The 18321-nt window shown below is 48.9% G+C and overlaps 2 protein-coding genes across 6 annotated transcripts in view; one reads left to right on the top strand and one right to left on the bottom strand.

Annotated features, from left to right (window-relative positions):
* Positions 1 to 14738, bottom strand: part of PAIP1 (poly(A) binding protein interacting protein 1) — a 33885-nt gene extending 19147 nt beyond the window's left edge. Inside the window, exons 1-3 of one of the 3 annotated variants that reach the window (XM_075411363.1) lie at positions 14634 to 14738; positions 7851 to 7968; positions 4449 to 4630 (exon numbers count right to left, since the gene is read on the bottom strand). In XM_075411363.1, the coding sequence (XP_075267478.1) occupies positions 4449 to 4630; positions 7851 to 7881 (213 nt within the window). In that variant the 5' untranslated portion in view covers positions 7882 to 7968; positions 14634 to 14738. Of the gene's footprint in view, positions 1 to 4448; positions 4631 to 5495; positions 5555 to 5839; positions 6132 to 7850; positions 7969 to 14633 lie in introns of those variants that run through there. The other 2 variants (XM_075411362.1, XM_075411364.1) reach the window with 2 other exon arrangements.
* Positions 14739 to 14884: 146 nt separating this feature from the next.
* Positions 14885 to 18321, top strand: part of NNT (nicotinamide nucleotide transhydrogenase) — a 46281-nt gene continuing 42844 nt past the window's right edge. The window contains exons 1-2 of one of the 3 annotated variants that reach the window (XM_075410658.1): positions 14885 to 14960; positions 15669 to 15899. In XM_075410658.1, coding sequence (XP_075266773.1) covers positions 15749 to 15899 — 151 coding nt within the window. In that variant the 5' untranslated portion in view covers positions 14885 to 14960; positions 15669 to 15748. Of the gene's footprint in view, positions 14961 to 15151; positions 15251 to 15668; positions 15900 to 18321 lie in introns of those variants that run through there. The other 2 variants (XM_075410660.1, XM_075410659.1) reach the window with 2 other exon arrangements.

Genomic DNA, 18321 nt, shown 5'->3' with positions numbered 1-18321 from the left:
TGTCACTAGTAATATCAGTACAACTAATTCACTTTGTCACATGACACAAAAGAGTGTGAAAAGCATCTCATACAGATTTCAGAAGTGCAAGCAGGAGCCTGAAGGACTGCTAAAGATATGACTTCTAATTAGTGATTCAAGACATAAGAGTAACATAGAGAATTCTCAACTAATCCACATTTTAAAACCACCTTCTTGTTAAACAGTATCTACTGCAATGAAAAATTGAGCTAAAAATAAGAAAATATTTTTTCTTTACCTAGTGGACATAAATACATTGATGAGATTTATAATTTTGTTCTCTGTCTCCCAACCACCCTTCCCTTAATAAGGGGATATAGTTTACTTTCTGTTTTCAAAATGCCTCAGTTTCTCCTTCTACTGTGAAGTAACATGAATCTGTGCACAAAGACTTTTATCTGGATATGAACAGTAGAGAAAGACAGATACACATTGCCGAAAATCAAGCACTGACATTAATTTCACAACCTGTTATAAATGCGTGGGGAAAAAAGGCAGGTTTTCCAAAATTCTTCAAGACCTATGTCCTAAGGGTATATAACTAATGGGGGAACACATCAATGTAACAAAAGAAAAACTAGAAAGATTTATTATGTTGTTTAATTAAGCAGAATATTTGCCCAGTGAGTAATACTAAAGACAAAGTTACTCAATGTTGCTTATCAGAAATAGGAAAAAAAATATGGGTTTATGGAAATAGTGGCAACTTGTTACTACTCACAGGGATAAAGCCTTCAACAACCTGATCTAAGCTGGTTTTGCTTTGATTTGGGGATTGGAGCAGAGAAACTTCAGAGGTCCTTTACAACCTAAAGTATTCTATGATTCTCACAGTTTGCAGCTTACAAAGCTGAACAATAAAGGCTAACAGGCTTACGTGTAACTTGCTAAATATTCTATTTTTCTAAATGAAATCAACTTTTACTAAGCGATTTCAAAAAGTCCAGTGAAAGTTCTGTACAACAAACCTAAACTATTTTGTTGCACAGAACTATGACATTATTGTCCAACAACTGCAGCCTAATCATATACAGCTGAACTAGCATCTCTCCGAACAACCTGTCTGAAAAGTCTCCAGCCAGGTTGCAGGGAATGCAGCTGCTGTAGCTAGTAAAAGAAGCTGCTCTTTCTGACAGCCATGAGGTTGTTACAAGATCCTCATTCAGTGGAGAGAAAGGTATCTTCCTCATACTCGCCTGATAAGAATTTAATTGGAAGAAAATATCCTTGTTTTGCAAAGGGCCTGAGTACCATTTTGTATACTGGTGTCCCTGTATTCATACCCCTCTTCCCAGTTCATAATGAAGAGGCTAAACACAGAGGCTGCACCACATTCATCTACCTGTACTACATACGCAACTCCAAAGGTAGTCCAGGTTTTAGTAATCATACCAGGGAACAGAACAAATGGGAGAGAAAAATGAGTAACTCAAACATTATAATAAAATTGTAAATTGCTAAATTAATAACACTTGATACTTTAAAAACTAATTTAGCCCGGTAACTTCTAGACACAAACCACTTGCATTTCTCATTGGCAGATTTAAGATTTAACAGAGAAGACAGCACCACATACTGTACCAGCTAAAGGAAAACAAAGCAAATCTCTCTTGATTATTTTTAAACAGCAGTTGGCTAACAGGAGGCTATAAATTGACACATTCATTATAAATTTATGAACCAAAGCCATGAAAGTCAAGTAGAAATTTTCCATTAATTTCAATGATTTCTCAGCCAAGCCAACACTGTCTAATCCTTCTCCTTTCTGTTTGATAGCTGTAGGATGGGATCCTGGATTATTCACAACAACAGAAGCATCTCTTCTACTAAGAGTCAGTTCATGAGTTTAAAGACATAACGAGGAAAAGGCTAAATATGTGCTAAAACTCTTCTGATTTACATAAAGATGAAAACCAAAAAGTCCACAGAGTCAAATGTGCTCTTGGGCTCCGTTTCTGTACATGTGCTAATTACCACTTTCCTATACCTGATAACTATTCATAACATTTCCACTTACTAACTTAGTCACTAATATTTATCATGGATTTGATTTCTCTTCAGACTTCTTTGGAAAAGCTTTTTTCCTCTTCAGACTATATGCACTCAACAAGTTTACAATAAAGTTCTTGCAAACTGAAGTACAAAGACTGCTGCATATACAAAATCACCTGTCCATGCCATATGGGGTTTAAGCGGCACGCTCATGCTTGGCTAAATGTGTAAAACCAACACTAAGGTTGCTGAGCCTCCTTTTGGAAATTCACTGAAGGGAGAAAAAAAAAAAGTGCGGTGGGGGAAGGATTCCACCTAAGATCATAGAAATCTCACTGAGAACATCATTATGCCCTTCTGATGGAGTGACAGCCATATTATTATCATACATGCATGCCAGAGACCAAGTCCGACACTTTCTATTGGCAATCCAAACCTAAATCTAGCCACCAATTCTACTGCAGACATCCACAACTCCCAGACGGTGTATGCAAACAGGGAATTCCACAGAAGTCGTTCTTCCCCAAAGTCCTGGTAAAGTTCTTCTGAAATTTCTAGTATGCCTGGTGTGCTGTAGCCCTTAAACTATCTTCACGGGTAACTGACAGGCAGAACTAACTGGAGATTAACTAATTTAATAATCAAATCTCATATGGACACACATAGCAATTACTGTATTGACAATCAAACAAGAAATCAACACTTTATTTGTAAAACAATAAATGCTTAACAGCAAAACCACTACGTATTTTATATGAGAAATGAGAGTTTTCAGATCGAAAAACTCCAGGGAACATTATAAATGAAAGCTAAAAAGGACTAATTTAAAGCCTGCAAAACAGAAGTTTCTCAAAACTTTGTTTTGATTCAAACATTAAAACTAATGGTCCAAATCTGTGTAATAGTGAAGTGTGCTAAATTTCTTAATTTTATTGCAAGTGAGCCCAGCTTATGAAATTAATTCAGTGATTAAAGTAAAAAAAAAACCCCAAACTTTGTAATAGTGAAGGACGGAAGTCTGAAACACCACTATTCTATGCCTAGTACATTCTGATTAGATTAAGCTCCCTGCAACCTACTTCCAAATATATGTTCTAGGTTTTGCTAGCATTTTAAGAGGTATTTTTATTAATAGATGAGTCACATTCATAGCATATCCCTACAACATAGCAACCAGGAACTCCCACATGCTCGTGTGTTTTTGCAAAACAGCTGAAAAGAAACACTGCTGGCCGCAAAACTTTGTAATTAGAAGTATGAAATATGTACGCCATTTCAAAGGGCGTCTTGAAACTCGAATTCTTTGTTTAAGTAAAACATGTAACGTGTAGTGGGGCAAAGTAGTTATTTTTCCCCTGGATTATCCATTCACTGAAGCATGTCTGTGTTGGCATTCTGTTAACAGTTGTATATTGGCTATAGGCATGTATTATCCGGGACAGTAATGCTATTCTGTAAGCTGGCAAAGCTGGTAACATTAACGTAACATCCATTTTACTGGTGAGGAAAAGACTTTGAAACACCCAATTACCATATTTAGCATTCAAATCAAGTACTTTTCTGTAAGTTATTCAAAATCTATTTGTTTCAGTATAATTGTTTTTCATCGCCTGGTTGTATTTGTAAAAGTAATAGTTCCCACTATATACAGTACCAGAGTTTGGCTGCCTCCATAACAAGAGGATATTCCAGATATTACACAGATCTTCCATGGAACAGAATTACTGAAGCAATAACATGGCAGACAATGGAGCCAAAAATAAGAAGTACCAACTTCTGTTCCATGATGGATCTACAATATTGATCTGAGATCACCCTTAGTTTGGCTTCAAATGTATTTCTTATTAGGTATGTGGGTAGATAACTGCTAGGAATGAGCCTAACCCCACTGTTGTGCCCTTTGGCGATACAATACCACTGAAGGAATTAAAAGACATATGATGGTACATTGAGCTAAGTAGTCATGCCCAATCATACCCATGACAGTAAATCTAGGAATGGTAAAGCCTGTGCTCAGAAAAGCTAAAATTCAAGCCTTCTCCCACACTTGCTTCAAAAACCTGTGGAAATTGCATAAGCATGCAGCTAAGCCTTTACTTAAAATGCAGGGTAGATGTAACTACAACAGAGGCAGCTGCCAAAAAGACAGCTTACTCTGATGTTGGGTGTAATCAATACTTGGTGTAATCAACAAGGAACGCAGTTATCTGCAGCAAGGTTTAGCAAAATATTCCGCTCTAAAAGTTCTCACACACACCACGATATTCACCGATTATCACTTCACATTCTGGCTGTGACTCTGGAGAAGAAATCAGCATTTTTTGAATCTCTTCAGCAAACGCAGCATTCAAGCTATCTGATATACAAGATCTCAAGAAAACATTGTTAATTTGAATGTAAGTAAATTGGCATATACTCAGAAGAAAAACACTCACTGTAAAGTTCTGACTGATGTTCTGGTTGTACCCTGATGGGTAAAACTCAGGTGCTTTAGCAGACAACTTTGATGTCACCACTTGAGACACAGTCACTGGAGGTTCGGCCATTTCTGGTCCAAAATCAGAAACTGAAACTTTGTCTTGTGATCCAGATGGAATTCTTGTCTGATGCAGGGGTTCTGAAAAGTTTTTAACAGCTTTTGTTAAAAATCGCTGAACTAGTATGTATTCCCACAGAGAGTAGACACAGAATACATAATTTTTAAAACTTTCAAGTTTACTTCAAATATATTGTTTTTATTGTTTTTCTTGAATATGGATAAAGTTTTCACTTTAGCAAACTCTAGAAGTCCTTCTATGTGATACAAAGTAAACACAATGTTCAGGTGAAGGTGACCAACAAAAAGGGAGAGGAAGGGAAAAAAGCCCTCTCTCCTCTCCATGAAAACATGTTTTCCAAAAGAGCTAACCTGAGAAACTAGTAAACCTGCTTATGGTATGCTTGCTCATCTTGTGGGTGTTCTTCCCAGATTTCAGATACAAATGCAAGACTTTGACGGTCAATGAATGGAAGACATCACTAGTTTTTGACAACACTAATTTTTAACCTAATCCTCAAAGACACTTAGCTATTGTTGTTCCTGTCAACCATTTGCCAAAAAATCCAATGAAATAGTGTTTTTCAAACCATATTTTCCACTTTCTAAACGTGTCTTTATAGATTAGCTCCTAGGTTTATTGAAAACAGAACCCGATACCTACCTGGAAAGGCTAACCAACAAACAATGCTTTGTGTTAGTGTTGTGCTCATTTTTCGGCAAACCTTTAGCCTAGAGTTCTTCAATAAGGGGAAGGCTGAGACCATCTGCGGTCAGATTAACAGACGGATAAAATGCACACGCAGATGCCAGGGTACAGGAAGGAGGGAACGGGCAGAGAGGTGTTGTGAGCAGCTACAACACACCTTTACCTGGGCACAGGCCCACAGCCCAGAAACACGACCGCTCTTCTGAGGAAAGGTGTAGGTGCCCCTACATGGCTCACCTCCGTGCGGTGCCGAGAAGAGCCAGGCAGGTGCCCCGGGCGCGCAGAGCGCCGGCCCTCAGGCCGCGATGATCTCTCTGCCCCTAGGTGCGGGGGTGGGAAAAAGGACGCGTTCCCGTGGACCAGCCAGATGGAGGTGGGGGGGAAGCCTCACGGCTCCAGCCTCAGTGGGACGAAGAAAGGCGGGGGGTGGGGAAGGAATCAGAGCTACAAGCGAAGCAGGAGCAGAGCGGTCCGGGCAAACGAAGGGAGCGCGGCAGGCTTCGGAGCGCTGCTCCCCAACACCTTCGGCACCGGGGGCCGCCGGAGGGGCGGGGAGGGGGCCGCTGCGCGGCGGCCCGTACCTGCGATTCCGCTGCCCAGCGGCGCCGTCTTCGGAGGCCGCAATGGTTCCTGCTGCGGGAAGAGGCCGCCCGCTTGGTGCTGCTGCTCCTCGGCCAAGCGTGAGCTGAGGTAACCGCCGGCGCCGAGGCGGGCCAAGCCGCCGCTCTCCGACACAACCGCGCCGCTGGGAGCAGCGGCGGCGCCTCCTCGGCCCCGGCCTCGGCCAGCTCCTGGAGCTCGGTCGAAACTCTCCGACATACTCAGGCCGGGGCGCTCAAGCGCTCATGGGAGGGCGCCGACGCCCGGCGCGGGGGTAGGCCGGGGCCCAGGGGGGGCGGGCGCTGCGCGGCAGCGCGGCCCCGCCTGGCGGCTCGGCCCCAGCCCTTCACTTTCGGTTTTACCCCTCCCCCCCCCGCACCGCCGCGATGGTCGCGGCCCGGCGCGGCTTGGCCACGCCCGCCGCCGTAGCAGCCCGGGCGCGAGGGCCCCGCCGCGGCGGGGCAGAGCTGCCGCCGCCGGAAAGGCCGGCTCGGCTGCCCCGGGGTAAAGGCTCTCGCCCGGACTCAGGGCCGCGCTGCCAACCGCGCTAGGGCAGAACGGATGAGTCAGCACGCTGCCCCCCACACCCCATCCCTTGACGGGACGGGACCGCCTCGCGGCCGCAGGCCAAACTCCCGGTTGAAGCCAGCAGAGTTAAGCCTCCAACGTGACAACGCCACTGTACTGCTAGGGCTACTGAACTTCAGTGCGCTTGTTCAGAATAGGGCGTTTTCACGTATGGTCTACACGCGACACAGTAACAAATGCTCCCCATCTGATACTTAAAACCCCCCGCACCAACAGGACCCAACCGCGGGAGACTGTCCACGCAACGCATTCTGCTAACGTTAATCCCACTAACTGTGAACGACTGACTCCATGTGTCCACTGACAACTAAAGCCACCCGTCCCGGCTCGGTGTCAGCGTGGAGTCTTGCTCCACCCGCCTGGCGATCGCCAGACCGCAGTCTGCTCTTGTGAGGCGGAAGGTGACCGAGAGCCGGTGACCGAGAGCCGGGGCGCGCAGCATGCCCCTCAGCTGGCCCTGCCCGGCGAGTCGGTGTCACAGCCCTCGGCGGCCGTGGGCAGAGCTCAGCTCCTCGCTCACGAGGGGATGACAAACACGCAAGCAGGTATGGAACATTCTAAAAAAAATCAGAATAGCACCGCCTTGTATTTGAAAAAACCCCCCACCTGACTATTGTAAAATGGTGCCTTCAGAAGTTCTGTTCTTGTGTGGTTTACTATTACATTGTACCATTTTTGATTATTAATTGGGGGGAAGGTATAAAATATTTGTAACTTCCTCAAGGCATGAATTGGACTGACTTTTGGTGAGAGGCGAGGTCGGGCAGACAGTGAAGGTGACACAGTTAACATTAATGAGGCTCGGGGGAAAACTGTTCCTAGGCAACCCTGACTGAAAGTGAAGGCTGGTAAACTAACGAATCTATGCTCTGCAACTGAAACGAGAGAAAGTGTACAAGATCTTGATGAGTCTTCAAAAAAAGTCAGAAGACTTCCCTCGTGTAAACAATCGCCAAAACTAGATTTAAGCAGTATTACCAACCCTTTAAAGATCACAACTTCGCTACTAAAATAACTATATTAGAAATACTCCGTGTTCTTGTGTTATTTCAGCGCTGGTTTTAAAGCCAGACCTCTGGTCACTTCTGTAGACTTTACCCTACACCAGGGGCAGAATGAAAAGCTTACATTAATGTGAAAAAGGAAGCTGAGATTCTCAGTCATTGGTCTAAGGATCCTGAGGCTTTAAGAAAATCACCATTATATACCGGCATCACTTTTTAATATGCAAATCTTTCAGGAAAGCAAATCTCATTCTTTAAGATGTACATCTATGAGGAATTAAATGCCTCATGTTACCATTATTGAACCAGACTTATCACCTTTGGTCATAAACACGAATTCTTTTCACTTAGCAGATGTTCTATATTATCTTCATTCAGTGACTGTTTGGCAACTACTTACTATTAAGAGTGGACTGCGATCCCAGATCCATCTTGTTGTTACAGTTGCACAACTGAAGTCTGCATGAGAGCCGTCGTGTTTGACTGGGAACCCAATTTCTCCTGCCCAGTGGAGACACCTAAAACAAAAATTAAAAAAAGAATCTTTCAGGCAGTTAAATCCAAAATTACAGTCCCCAAATACTACCTACAATAGTCAACCCCTTTAGACAATGTGTAAAATCCTGCTTAGCTGAAGTCCTGCCAGCTCAGTCCTCTGAGACTAAACAGCAGAAACCCTTCAACAGCTAAGTGAGCAAGACGTATCTTAAGCAGCCAATGACTGGACTAAAACTTTCACCAAATGCAGTTATGACCACTCATAAGCATCCACTAGAGGAGTTACCGGCTTTGTCCTATGCGTGTTACCTAACGGTATAAAACTTAATTCAGAAGTAGTGCTGTGCACACCTGCAGTGCCTGGTGCTGAAAACCACAAACTGCAACTTTGTCACTATTCAGAACACAAGTACTTTCACAAGTCGGTTTTCTTTTTTTTTTTTAATGCTGGCAACATATTTCTAATTAGAAAAATGGGGAGGGCTGTTCTAGCTTTTAAAACTGAATGTATTATTAATAATTGGAATTACATTGATCCCTATCACACTGATGAGGCATGTTGTACCAGTCAACGGTGTCCTGGGTTTGGCCAGGACAGGGTTAATTTTCGCCAGACTCCAGGAAGGGGCGCAGCCGGGGGGGTGGGGGCTGACCCCACCTGGCCAAACAGAGCCAGGTATTCCATACCATGCAATGTCATGCTGGGTTCCGGTGGGGGGGGCGGCGCGGCGCGAACTCGCTCGCGGCTCGGGAGCGTGCGGCGCCGGTGCGGTCCGAGAGAGCGGGTCAGTTTTTGTCGTGTTTTCTCCTTATCTGTATCGTTGTTGTTCCTGTTTCCCTCTGTTTGCTGTTCTGTTAAACTGCCCTTATCCCGACCCACCAGTTTCTGCCTCTTTCTTTTCATTCTCCTCCACACGCTGGCGGGGGGAGGGGTGGCCGCGTGGCGCTTTTGTTGCCGGTGGCAGCCGAAACCAAAACATTTAATTTGGCGCCCAACGTGGGGCGGGGATAACGGCAGGGCTGAACAGCGGGTGTTAAAACTGCTTTCTTATATTTTGTTAAATTTTGTTATACGCATTTTTCTGTGTCAAAATAGTTGCCGGTAAAAATGTTTCCGACTTTGTTCAGATGGCTCTGGTATCTCAATCCTTACTTGCAGTATGTATTCACTGCTGTGCTGTTTGTTACCTCGGGAAAAAAGATCAGGATGATGATTTTGCTGTACTGTATGATATCGACTTATGATAACATCACTGTGCATGAAATTAGGCTTGTGTTTGCATGCGGCACTGCGGTCATTTCCGTACCTCGGATCCTATGTCTTAGAATTTGTTAGTAATCAAACCCAATCTGTGGGGAAAACCGAAGGGGATACCTTCCCCCACTCTTTCGCCCTCCCTCTTTGCCTCAGGCTGGTCCTAACGGCTTTTGAGAATTTCGAGTACCCGTGGGATGCTCAGGCCAGCACTCTCCTATTGTTCTGCCTCCTGAATGGGTTTTGGGTCTTGTTTAGGGTTAAACAAGTCGTTAAGAACATCGTGCAGAGACCTGCCCCGGGGCTGTATAGCTGTGAGTGGCTGGGTGTGTGGGACAGCATGGACAGGTGTCTAGAGCAGTGGGCACCCCCGGTGTGTTTTAAACTCACCCCTGAACAAATACAGAATCCGGACAATCTGGTAAAATATCTGAAAAAAGTGTGCTGCCACCCTGGGAACTCCAGAGAGACACAGATCACCACAATGTGCTGGGGTCTGGCCCACGCCTACCGAGCCCTGTTCAACACTGTTCAGTGCCTTAAAGGGGAAAGAGGGAGAAGCGAAGTGGCAGGCACTGCGACTGGCGCTGCCCCCCCAGCCGGCCCTGCAGCCCCTCCAGCCCAGCAGGCAGTCACAGCCCCCCCGACCAGCACCACCGCTGCCACCGCTGCAGGGTCTGCCTCGGTTTCCCCGGCAGGCACAGCAGTTGCTGCAGCCCCAGCTCCAGCTGCAGGCAGCGCGGCTGAGCCCAGTGACAAACCTGTGCCAGTAGCAGTCGCCCCTGTAAAACTAAAGAAAGACGCAAAGAGAGCAGATCGCTCCAGGAGGGATGACGATGAGCCAGGGTCATCACGGGAGATAGAGATCATCACCCGGTCCCTGTCCCTGGGCGAGCTGCGAGACATGCGGAAAGATTTCAGCCGCCACCCAGGCGAGCACATTGCCACCTGGCTGCTGCGGTGCTGGGATAACGGGGCCAGCAGCTTGGAGTTAGAGGGCAAGGAAGCCAAGCAGCTGGGATCCCTGGCCAGGGATGGGGGCATTGACAAGGCTATTGGGAAAAAGGAACAAATCCTCAGCCTCTGGAGGAGACTTCTGTCAGGCGTGAGGGAGAGGTACCCCTTCAGTGATGATTTTGTATGCTATCCTGGCAAGTGGACCAATATGGAAAGGGGTATTCAGTACCTGAGGGAATTAGCTGTGCGGGAGCTGGTTTACTGTGACACAGACGATGAGCAGGTACCCACAGACCCAGATGAACTCCAGTGCTCACAATCCATGTGGAGGAAGTTTGTGCGGAGCGCACCATCCTCATATGCCAACTCACTGGCAATAGTAGACTGTAAAGGTAAAGAGGCACCAACAGTGGATGAGGTGGCTGTCAGACTCCAGCAATATGAGGAAAGCCTCTCTTCCTCCCTTGTCTCAGCTGTGGAGAAACTGGTCAATCGACTAGACAGGAATATGTCCTACTCCCCACCTGTACGGGACAGTGTCTCAACTATTAGGGGCAAGCGTTTCTCTGCTCAGGAGAGGGAATACAGAGGCTATACACCCCGGGGCACCCTGTGGTTCTACCTGCGTGACCACGGAGAGGACATGAGGAAGTGGGATGGAAAACCCACCTCAAGTCTAGAGGCACGAGTATGTGAGTTGCGAGGTAAAACAATCACCAAAGGGGATTCTGTTAGGAAAAATGCCATTCCAGTTTCCAGCAGCCAGCTCTCCAGACCACGTAGACAGTTGGACCTTGATTCCGATCCTCTGGAGGGGACCTCCAAGTCATTTTTACAGCAGGTGAGCAGCAAATTCTCTGACGAGGATTAGAGGGGCCCTGCCTCCAGCCAGGTGGAGGAAAGGGACAACCACGTTTATTGGACGGTGTGGATGCGGTGGCCTGGCACGTCAGATCCACAAGAGTATAAAGCTCTAGTGGACACTGTTGCACAGTGCACTTTAATGCCATCAGAGTTCAAAGGGTCAGAGTCCATTTGCATTTCTGGAGTGACAGGGGGGTCCCAAGAGCTGACTGTATTGGAGGCTGAAGTGAGCCTCACTGGGCAGGAGTGGCAGAAGCACCCCATTGTAACTGGCCCCGAGGCTCCGTGCATCCTTGGGATAGATTATCTTAGGAGAGGGTATTTCAAGGAGCCAAAGGGGTATCGGTGGGCTTTTGGCATAGCTGCTGTGGAGACAGAAGAAATTAAACAGCTGTCCATTTTGCCTGGTCTCTCAGAGGATCCTTCCATTGTGGGGTTGCTGAGGGTTGAAGAACAACAGGTGCCAGTCGCGACCACAACAGTGCACCGGCGACAGTATCGTACCAACCGAGACTCCCTTCTCCCCATTCATCAGCTGATCCGTCAACTGGAGAGTCAAGGAGGGATCAGCAAAACTTGCTCACCCTTTAATAGTCCCATATGGCCAGTGAGAAAATCTACTGGAGAGTGGAGACTGACAATAGACTACCGTGGCCTGAATGAAGTCACACCACCGCTGAGTGCTGCCGTGCCAGACATGCTAGAACTTCAATATCAGCTGGAGTCAAAGGCAGCCAAGTGGTATGCTACAATTGACATCGCTAATGCATTCTTTTCCATCCCTTTGGCAGCAGAGTGCAGGCCACAGTTTGCTTTCACCTGGAGGGGCATCCAGTACACCTGGAATCGACTGCCCCAGGGGTGGAAACACAGTCCCACCATTTGCCATGGACTAATCCAGACTGCACTGGAAAAGGGTGAAGCTCCAGAACATCTGTAGTACATCGACGACATCATTGTATGGGGTGACACAGCAGAGGAAGTTTTTGACAAAGGGGAGAAAATAGTTCAGATCCTTCTGAAAGCCGGTTTCGCCATTAAGCGAAGTAAAGTCAAGGGACCTGCGCAAGAGATCCAGTTTTTGGGAATAAAATGGCAGGACGGGCGCCGTCAAATCCCAATGGACGTCATCAACAAAATAGCAGCTATGTCTCCACCAACCAGCAAAAAGGAAGCACAGGCCTTCCTGGGTGTTGTGGGTTTTTGGAGGATGCACATCCCAAATTACAGCCAAATTGTGAGTCCTCTGTACCACGTGACCCGGAAGAAGAATGATTTTGAATGGGGCCCTGAGCAACGACAGGCATTTGAACAGATTAAACGGGAGATAGTTCATGCCGTAGCCCATGGTCCAGTCCGGTCAGGGCAAGATGTTAAATACGTGCTCTACACCGCAGCCGGGGAGAATGGCCCAACCTGGAGTCTCTGGCAGAAAGCACCAGGGGAGACTCGAGGTCGACCCCTGGGGTTCTGGAGCCGGGGATACAAAGGATCCGAGGCCCGCTGTACTCCCACTGAAAAAGAGATTCTGGCAGCATATGAAGGCATTCGAGCTGCTTCAGAAGTGGTCGGCACTGAGGCACAGCTCCTCCTAGCACCACGATTGCCGGTCCTGGGCTGGATGTTCAAAGAGAGGGTCCCCTCTACGCATCATGCCACCGATGCTACACGGAGTAAGTGGGTCGCTCTGATCACCCCGCGCGCCCGAATGGGAAACCCCAGTCGCCCAGGAATTCTGGAGGTAATCATGGACTGGCCAGAAGGCAAAGATTTTTGAGCATCGCCAGAGGAGGAGGTGACACGTGCTGAAGAGGCCCCACTGTATACCCAGCTGCCAGAAGATAAGAAACAGTATGCCCTGTTCACGGATGGGTCCTGTCGCATTGTGGGGAAGCAGCGGAGGTGGAAGGCTGCTGTATGGAGCCCTACACAACAAGTCGCAGAAACTGCCGAGGGATAAGGTGAGTTCAGCCAGTTTGCAGAGGTGAAAGCCATGCAGCTGGCTTTAGACATTGCCAGTCGAGAGAAGTGGCCAGTGCTCTATCTTTACACTGACTCTTGGATGGTGGCCAATGCCTTGTGGGGGTGGCTGCAGCAATGGAAGAAGAACAACTGGCAGCGCAGAGGCAAACCTATCTGGGCTGCCCCATTGTGGCAAGATATTGCTACCTGGCTAGAGCAGTTGGCTGTAAAAGTCCGTCACGTGGACGCCCACGTCCCTAAGAGTCGGGCCACTGAAGAACATCAAAACAACCACCAGGTAGATCAGGCTGCTAAGATTGAAGTGGCTCAGGTGGATCTGGACTGGCAACATAAGGGTGAACTGTTTATAGCTCGGTGGGCCCATGACACCTCGGGCCACCAAGGAAGAGACGCGACATACAGATGGGCTCGTGACCGAGGGGTGGACTTGACCATGGATACCATCGCACAGGTTATCCATGAATGTGACAATCAAGCAAGCCAAGCGGGTAAAGCCTCAGTGGTATGGAGGACGATGGCTAAAATATAAATATGGGGAGGCTTGGCAGATTGACTACATCACACTGCCACAAACCCACCAAGGCAAGTGTTATGTGCTCACAATGGTGGAGGCCCAGGTGTCTATGAGGCTGTTGCGAAAATGAGTCCCGTTGTCCGACTCAATTCTTTCGGGAGTGCCATGTCGCCACAGGACTTGTTTTTCCAGGCCCAGGATGGTATTCCGGGCAGTGACATGGGGCACAGGGTAGGTTTCCAGCCATCCGGTGGTGGCCTCCACCAGTTTCTGCCTCTTTCTTTCCATTCTCCTCCGCATGCCGGCGGGGGGAGGGGCGGCCGCGTGGCGCTTCTGTTGCCGGCGGCAGCCGAAACCAAAACAAACGGCTACCGAGCCCAAAACAAAAAGCACATCTACTCGCACATAATCTGTAACTCCAAATGGAATCTTTCCCACTGATTTATTTAAAAGCATGGTAGTCTCCTCAACATCTAGGAGCAGGGCATCCTGTTCATTACTTCAAGACTGCTCTTTTCAGTGGTTAACTTCCAGTCATAATTCATCAGTTGTGAGACTGGAAGCTGTGTGACGCATCCAGCAAGGCATATTTTGCACAAACACTTACAGAGGTGTGAAGAAACAATAACAAAAAAAAAGCCTAACTCAGAAATTACAGATCGTGTGACACGAGACAACGCACGCACGCAATAGGCAACCTGGCAAGCTGTCCTCTGTAAACCCTCTCTTCAACAGCGCATTTTCGTTATCGATCCGTGTATTATTTAAACACTCACCAGAGTTCCTCTTTTCCTGTGATCCTCCCACCCCATACCCACCACCCGAGGTCCAACAAAATACACCAGATCGCTGCTTTATTACACATTTCCAGAAGCAACGACAGCAACGCAGAAGACACCACCCGCGCGCCGAGGCGCTGACCCACGGGAAACCACCGCGCCTGAGGCACCCCCCTGCGCCAGGCCGGCCGCCTCCACCTCCGCCCGCCTCCTCGCCCCAGGCGCCGAGGGACGCGGGCGCCCGGCGGCTGCTGGCGCCCGCCCGCCGCCAAGCGCCCGGCACCTGACGGCTCCCCGTGACGGCTGCGACCGCTCGGGCCCCGACGGCGGTACCTCGGCTTCCCCTGGGAAACGCCTCGTCGGGCCCGCGGTACCGGCGGCGGGACACTCGCCGGCAGCCCCTCAGCCGCGCGCTGCCGGCGGCACGCAGGCGCCACGCGACGGACAGCGCCCTCCCCCGCCCGCTGGCGGCCCCTTCCCGACCGCGGACGGGGACGACTCCGCGTGACACGGCCTCGCTCCCCCTCACTCCTTCCGGGTTGGCGGGCAGGCCCCGCCCGCTCCGCCCCCCGCCCCGCCCCGCCCCGCGCCGGGACTGACGCGCCGCCGTGCCCAAGGTCGGTCAGTGCCGCGGCGGGGCCGGCGCTGGCGGCGCGGCTGGTGGGTGCGGCGGGGCCGGGGCCGGGGACGGCGCCGGCACGTCCGTGTTCTCCCGGCGCGGGCGGGGTGCGGCCGTCGCTGCGGAGTGCCACACTGGGAGCGGCGGAAAGGAAGGGCGGGCGGGAAGGGAGGGGGAGAGACAGAGAGGAAGGGCGGGGGAAGGGCAGACGGGCGGACGGACGTGTGGAGAAGGCAGGTGGCGCGGGCAGGGGACCCCGGGAGCGCTCCCGGGCGGGGAGCGGAGAGGCGGCGGGCCCGGGCGGCGGCGGAGGGCGAGGCGCCCGCCCAAGGTCAGTCCGTGGCCGCGGGCTATAAATAGCGGCGGGGGGGAAGCGGTGCCGCGGTGCGCGTCCCGGGCGGCTGTCGGCCCGCCGTCCCGCCGAGGGTCGCTCTCCGGGGAGCCGCGGCCGGGGTCCGGGGGGGCCGTCGGCGGTCGGGGTTGCGGGATGAGAGCGGCGGTGTGGAGAGGACGCGGCCTGGCGTCGCGGGAATGCGAGCTCTCGGTCGGCCTGTAACGTCAGCCCCTCCGGGGGCTCCTCGCTTTAGTTCGGTAGCTGGTTTGGACGAAAAAAGTGGGTTTTGTTTTCGGTCTGGAAGGAAAAGGTGGGGAGAAGCGGTCATCTCGTGGCTGCGGGCGGGTGGCCGAGTTCGCGTGCCACCTGTCAGGTGTCATCCGTAACCCCGGCTTTGTTCTGGCCTGTGCTGCAGGGATTCCGAACCTGGCAGGGATTCCGAACCTGGCAGGGATTCCGAACGTGGCAAGGAGCTCGCGGCGAGGTCTGGGCGACATGGCGAGCCTCCTGCGTATCGCTGTCAGCGGCTGCTCGGCTCCTATTTTTGGCAATGTGTTACCACCTAAGGTGTATTCTGCAAAGACGCCGTGCTTGCGGGTGTTTAGAACCTACCGGACGCTCACGTCCCAGGCAGCTCCAAAGCCAGGTGAGTCGATTAAACTGTTGTAAATGATCTTTTGCTATGAAACATGAAGGTGGTTTGAATTTTTCTTTCAGATGTGCGTTAGTGCAGAAAAGACTTAAAATGAACACTCTTAAATCGCGTCGGCAGCGCGCTGGAGTTGTCAGTAAGTCGCAGTGCAATTTTACACTGGCTTTAAAGGGCTCATGCAGAAGGTGTTTTCATTTATTATGAATACTCTGGGTCCAAATAGTTTTTATGGGTAGGGGGTCGGAGGTCCTGCTGACACCTTGCTCAAGGGAAGTATTTAAACAAATGCTTTTCTTAGCTAAAAGCCCGAGTTGAGTTTTGGTGGTACAACTCTCTGTGTGCCTGCGGGGAAAAACACAGCCCTCACACAGAGAATATCTGCAAACATGACTATATGTAGATGTAATTATCCCATCTAAAAAATCTGCTAACTTTATTGAGGAAACTCATAAGCCGTACTACCTTGAAGAACATTTGATCTTCATCTTCAGGTGTAGGGTTTGTTGGTATATTTGCACTAATTACTTTTTAGTGCAGATGATGGACAGGTTCAGGTGTTTTCAGGGGCAAAAGGGAGGGGCGAATAGGGACATCCTTGCTTCCAGTTTAGGATGTCAGCTTGGTGTATGAAAATCGTAACTGACCTTTTTTTTCCTATCCTATACTGTGGACAGCTGGATAGCTACAAGACTGAGGAACATATGCAACAGGTTTAATGATATTTTTGCCCATTATCTTGCATGGGTCGTGTTTCCCTGGTGGAATTTAGAGGCCCTGCTTCAGTGCAGCTCCAAGGCCTTCTCAGTCTGCGTCGGAATGACGTGGAGAGTTAGACTGATTGTACGCGTAACATTTGGTTATTCCAAACATACACAGTACGTAATGCATTAGGTATTTCAGAGCATTAGAAAAGTAGTGCTGTTTGTGAACAGAAGCCTCTGGTTGTAAAAACAGAGGACATGAGATTAGACTGTGTTAACTCTTGAGAAGCCTGTGTTGTGTGGAATTTCTGGCCATAACAACAGTGGCTGGTGCATTTTGGGGTCCTGTCAAATGCGTGACCTAATGCTTCGGAGCTTCTGAAGAAATGTGACGAGAAGAAGAGTTTCTTTACTCAGAGGGCTCCTGATAATCTGTATCACATGGCTTTTTACCACAGTTGCATGGTGAAACCTGAATTTCTTTGTTGTGACTGACAGGCCAGGGATCTGGGGTCTGTCAGAACTGATCAGGTCATAGTTTTGCCATCCTGTGAATTTGTGATGTTCTAAAATTTTTTTTCCATACTCAGTTACCTGAGTGAAAGAGATGTCTGTCTGTCTTGGTAAGGCAAATTATCCCTTGTTTGGGAGTGTTAACCTGGGACGTAGGAAGCTAGGTTCAGAGTTCTTTCTCAAATGTCCCAGGTAAGTGCCCTTGTTGTTTGAGTTCGGAATCTGTTTTGGTTTCGGCTGCCGCCGGCAACAAAAGCGCCACGCGGCCACCCCTCCCCCCGCCAGCGTGTGGAGGAGAATGAAAAGAAAGAGGCAGAAACTGGTGGGTCGGGATAAGGGCAGTTTAACAGAACAGCAAACAGAGGGAAAACAGGAACAACAACGATACAGATAAGGAGAAAACATGACAAAACCAGACCCGCTCTCTCGGACTGCACCGGCGCCGCACGCTCCCGAGCGAGTTCCCGCCGCGCCGCCCCCCCCACCGGAACCCAGCGTGATGTCACATGGTATGGAATACCGGGCTCTGTTTGGCCAGGTGGGGTCAGCCCCCACCCCCTGGCTGTGCCCCTTCCTGGAGTCTGGCGAAAATTAACCCTGTTCTGGCCAAACCCAGGACAGAATCAAACTTTGTGTTTGACTTTGACTGCAAATTTGATCATGAAACTGAAAGATCTCTTCATTTTTACTGAAATCAGTGTGATCATCTGTGTGTGTGTGTGTGCATGTGTGCATTTGTTTTATGAATCACTTTTCAGCAATCTTTCCACAAGGACAGGGAATTCTGATTAGTATCATGTGTTTAAGCATTCAGTGCTGTCCCTTCAGATCTGTCATGTAGAAGCCCTTATTTAAGGGGGAGTAGTATTCATGCAATGCTTTTTAATGCTGAGAATTACGAGTTTTGTAAGTCTTCTGGTTGATAATTAAGCTGTCCTTACGGTTCGTTTTGGTAACATGAGATTTGTCCTTCAGTAGAGGACAAATCAAGGTTAAAACAGCCATTGAATGACAAATTAGTAGCAGTACTGTTGCCTGTGTATACTTTTTAAGTGCTCTTGAATCAAAATTTAGCAGCATATAAAATAACTACATTTTATGCTTACTTTTAGAAATTATCTTTTGATTATAGTGACATTTGGTAAAATCACTGTAATGCCAAGAAGAGTGAGTTTTCTGAAAAGACTTAGTGTCACAGTTAT

The sequence above is a fragment of the Opisthocomus hoazin genome, chromosome Z, assembly GCF_030867145.1.
Source record: "Opisthocomus hoazin isolate bOpiHoa1 chromosome Z, bOpiHoa1.hap1, whole genome shotgun sequence".
Lineage (NCBI taxonomy): Eukaryota > Metazoa > Chordata > Aves > Opisthocomiformes > Opisthocomidae > Opisthocomus > Opisthocomus hoazin.
This window is presented reverse-complemented; position numbering and strand designations above follow the sequence as displayed.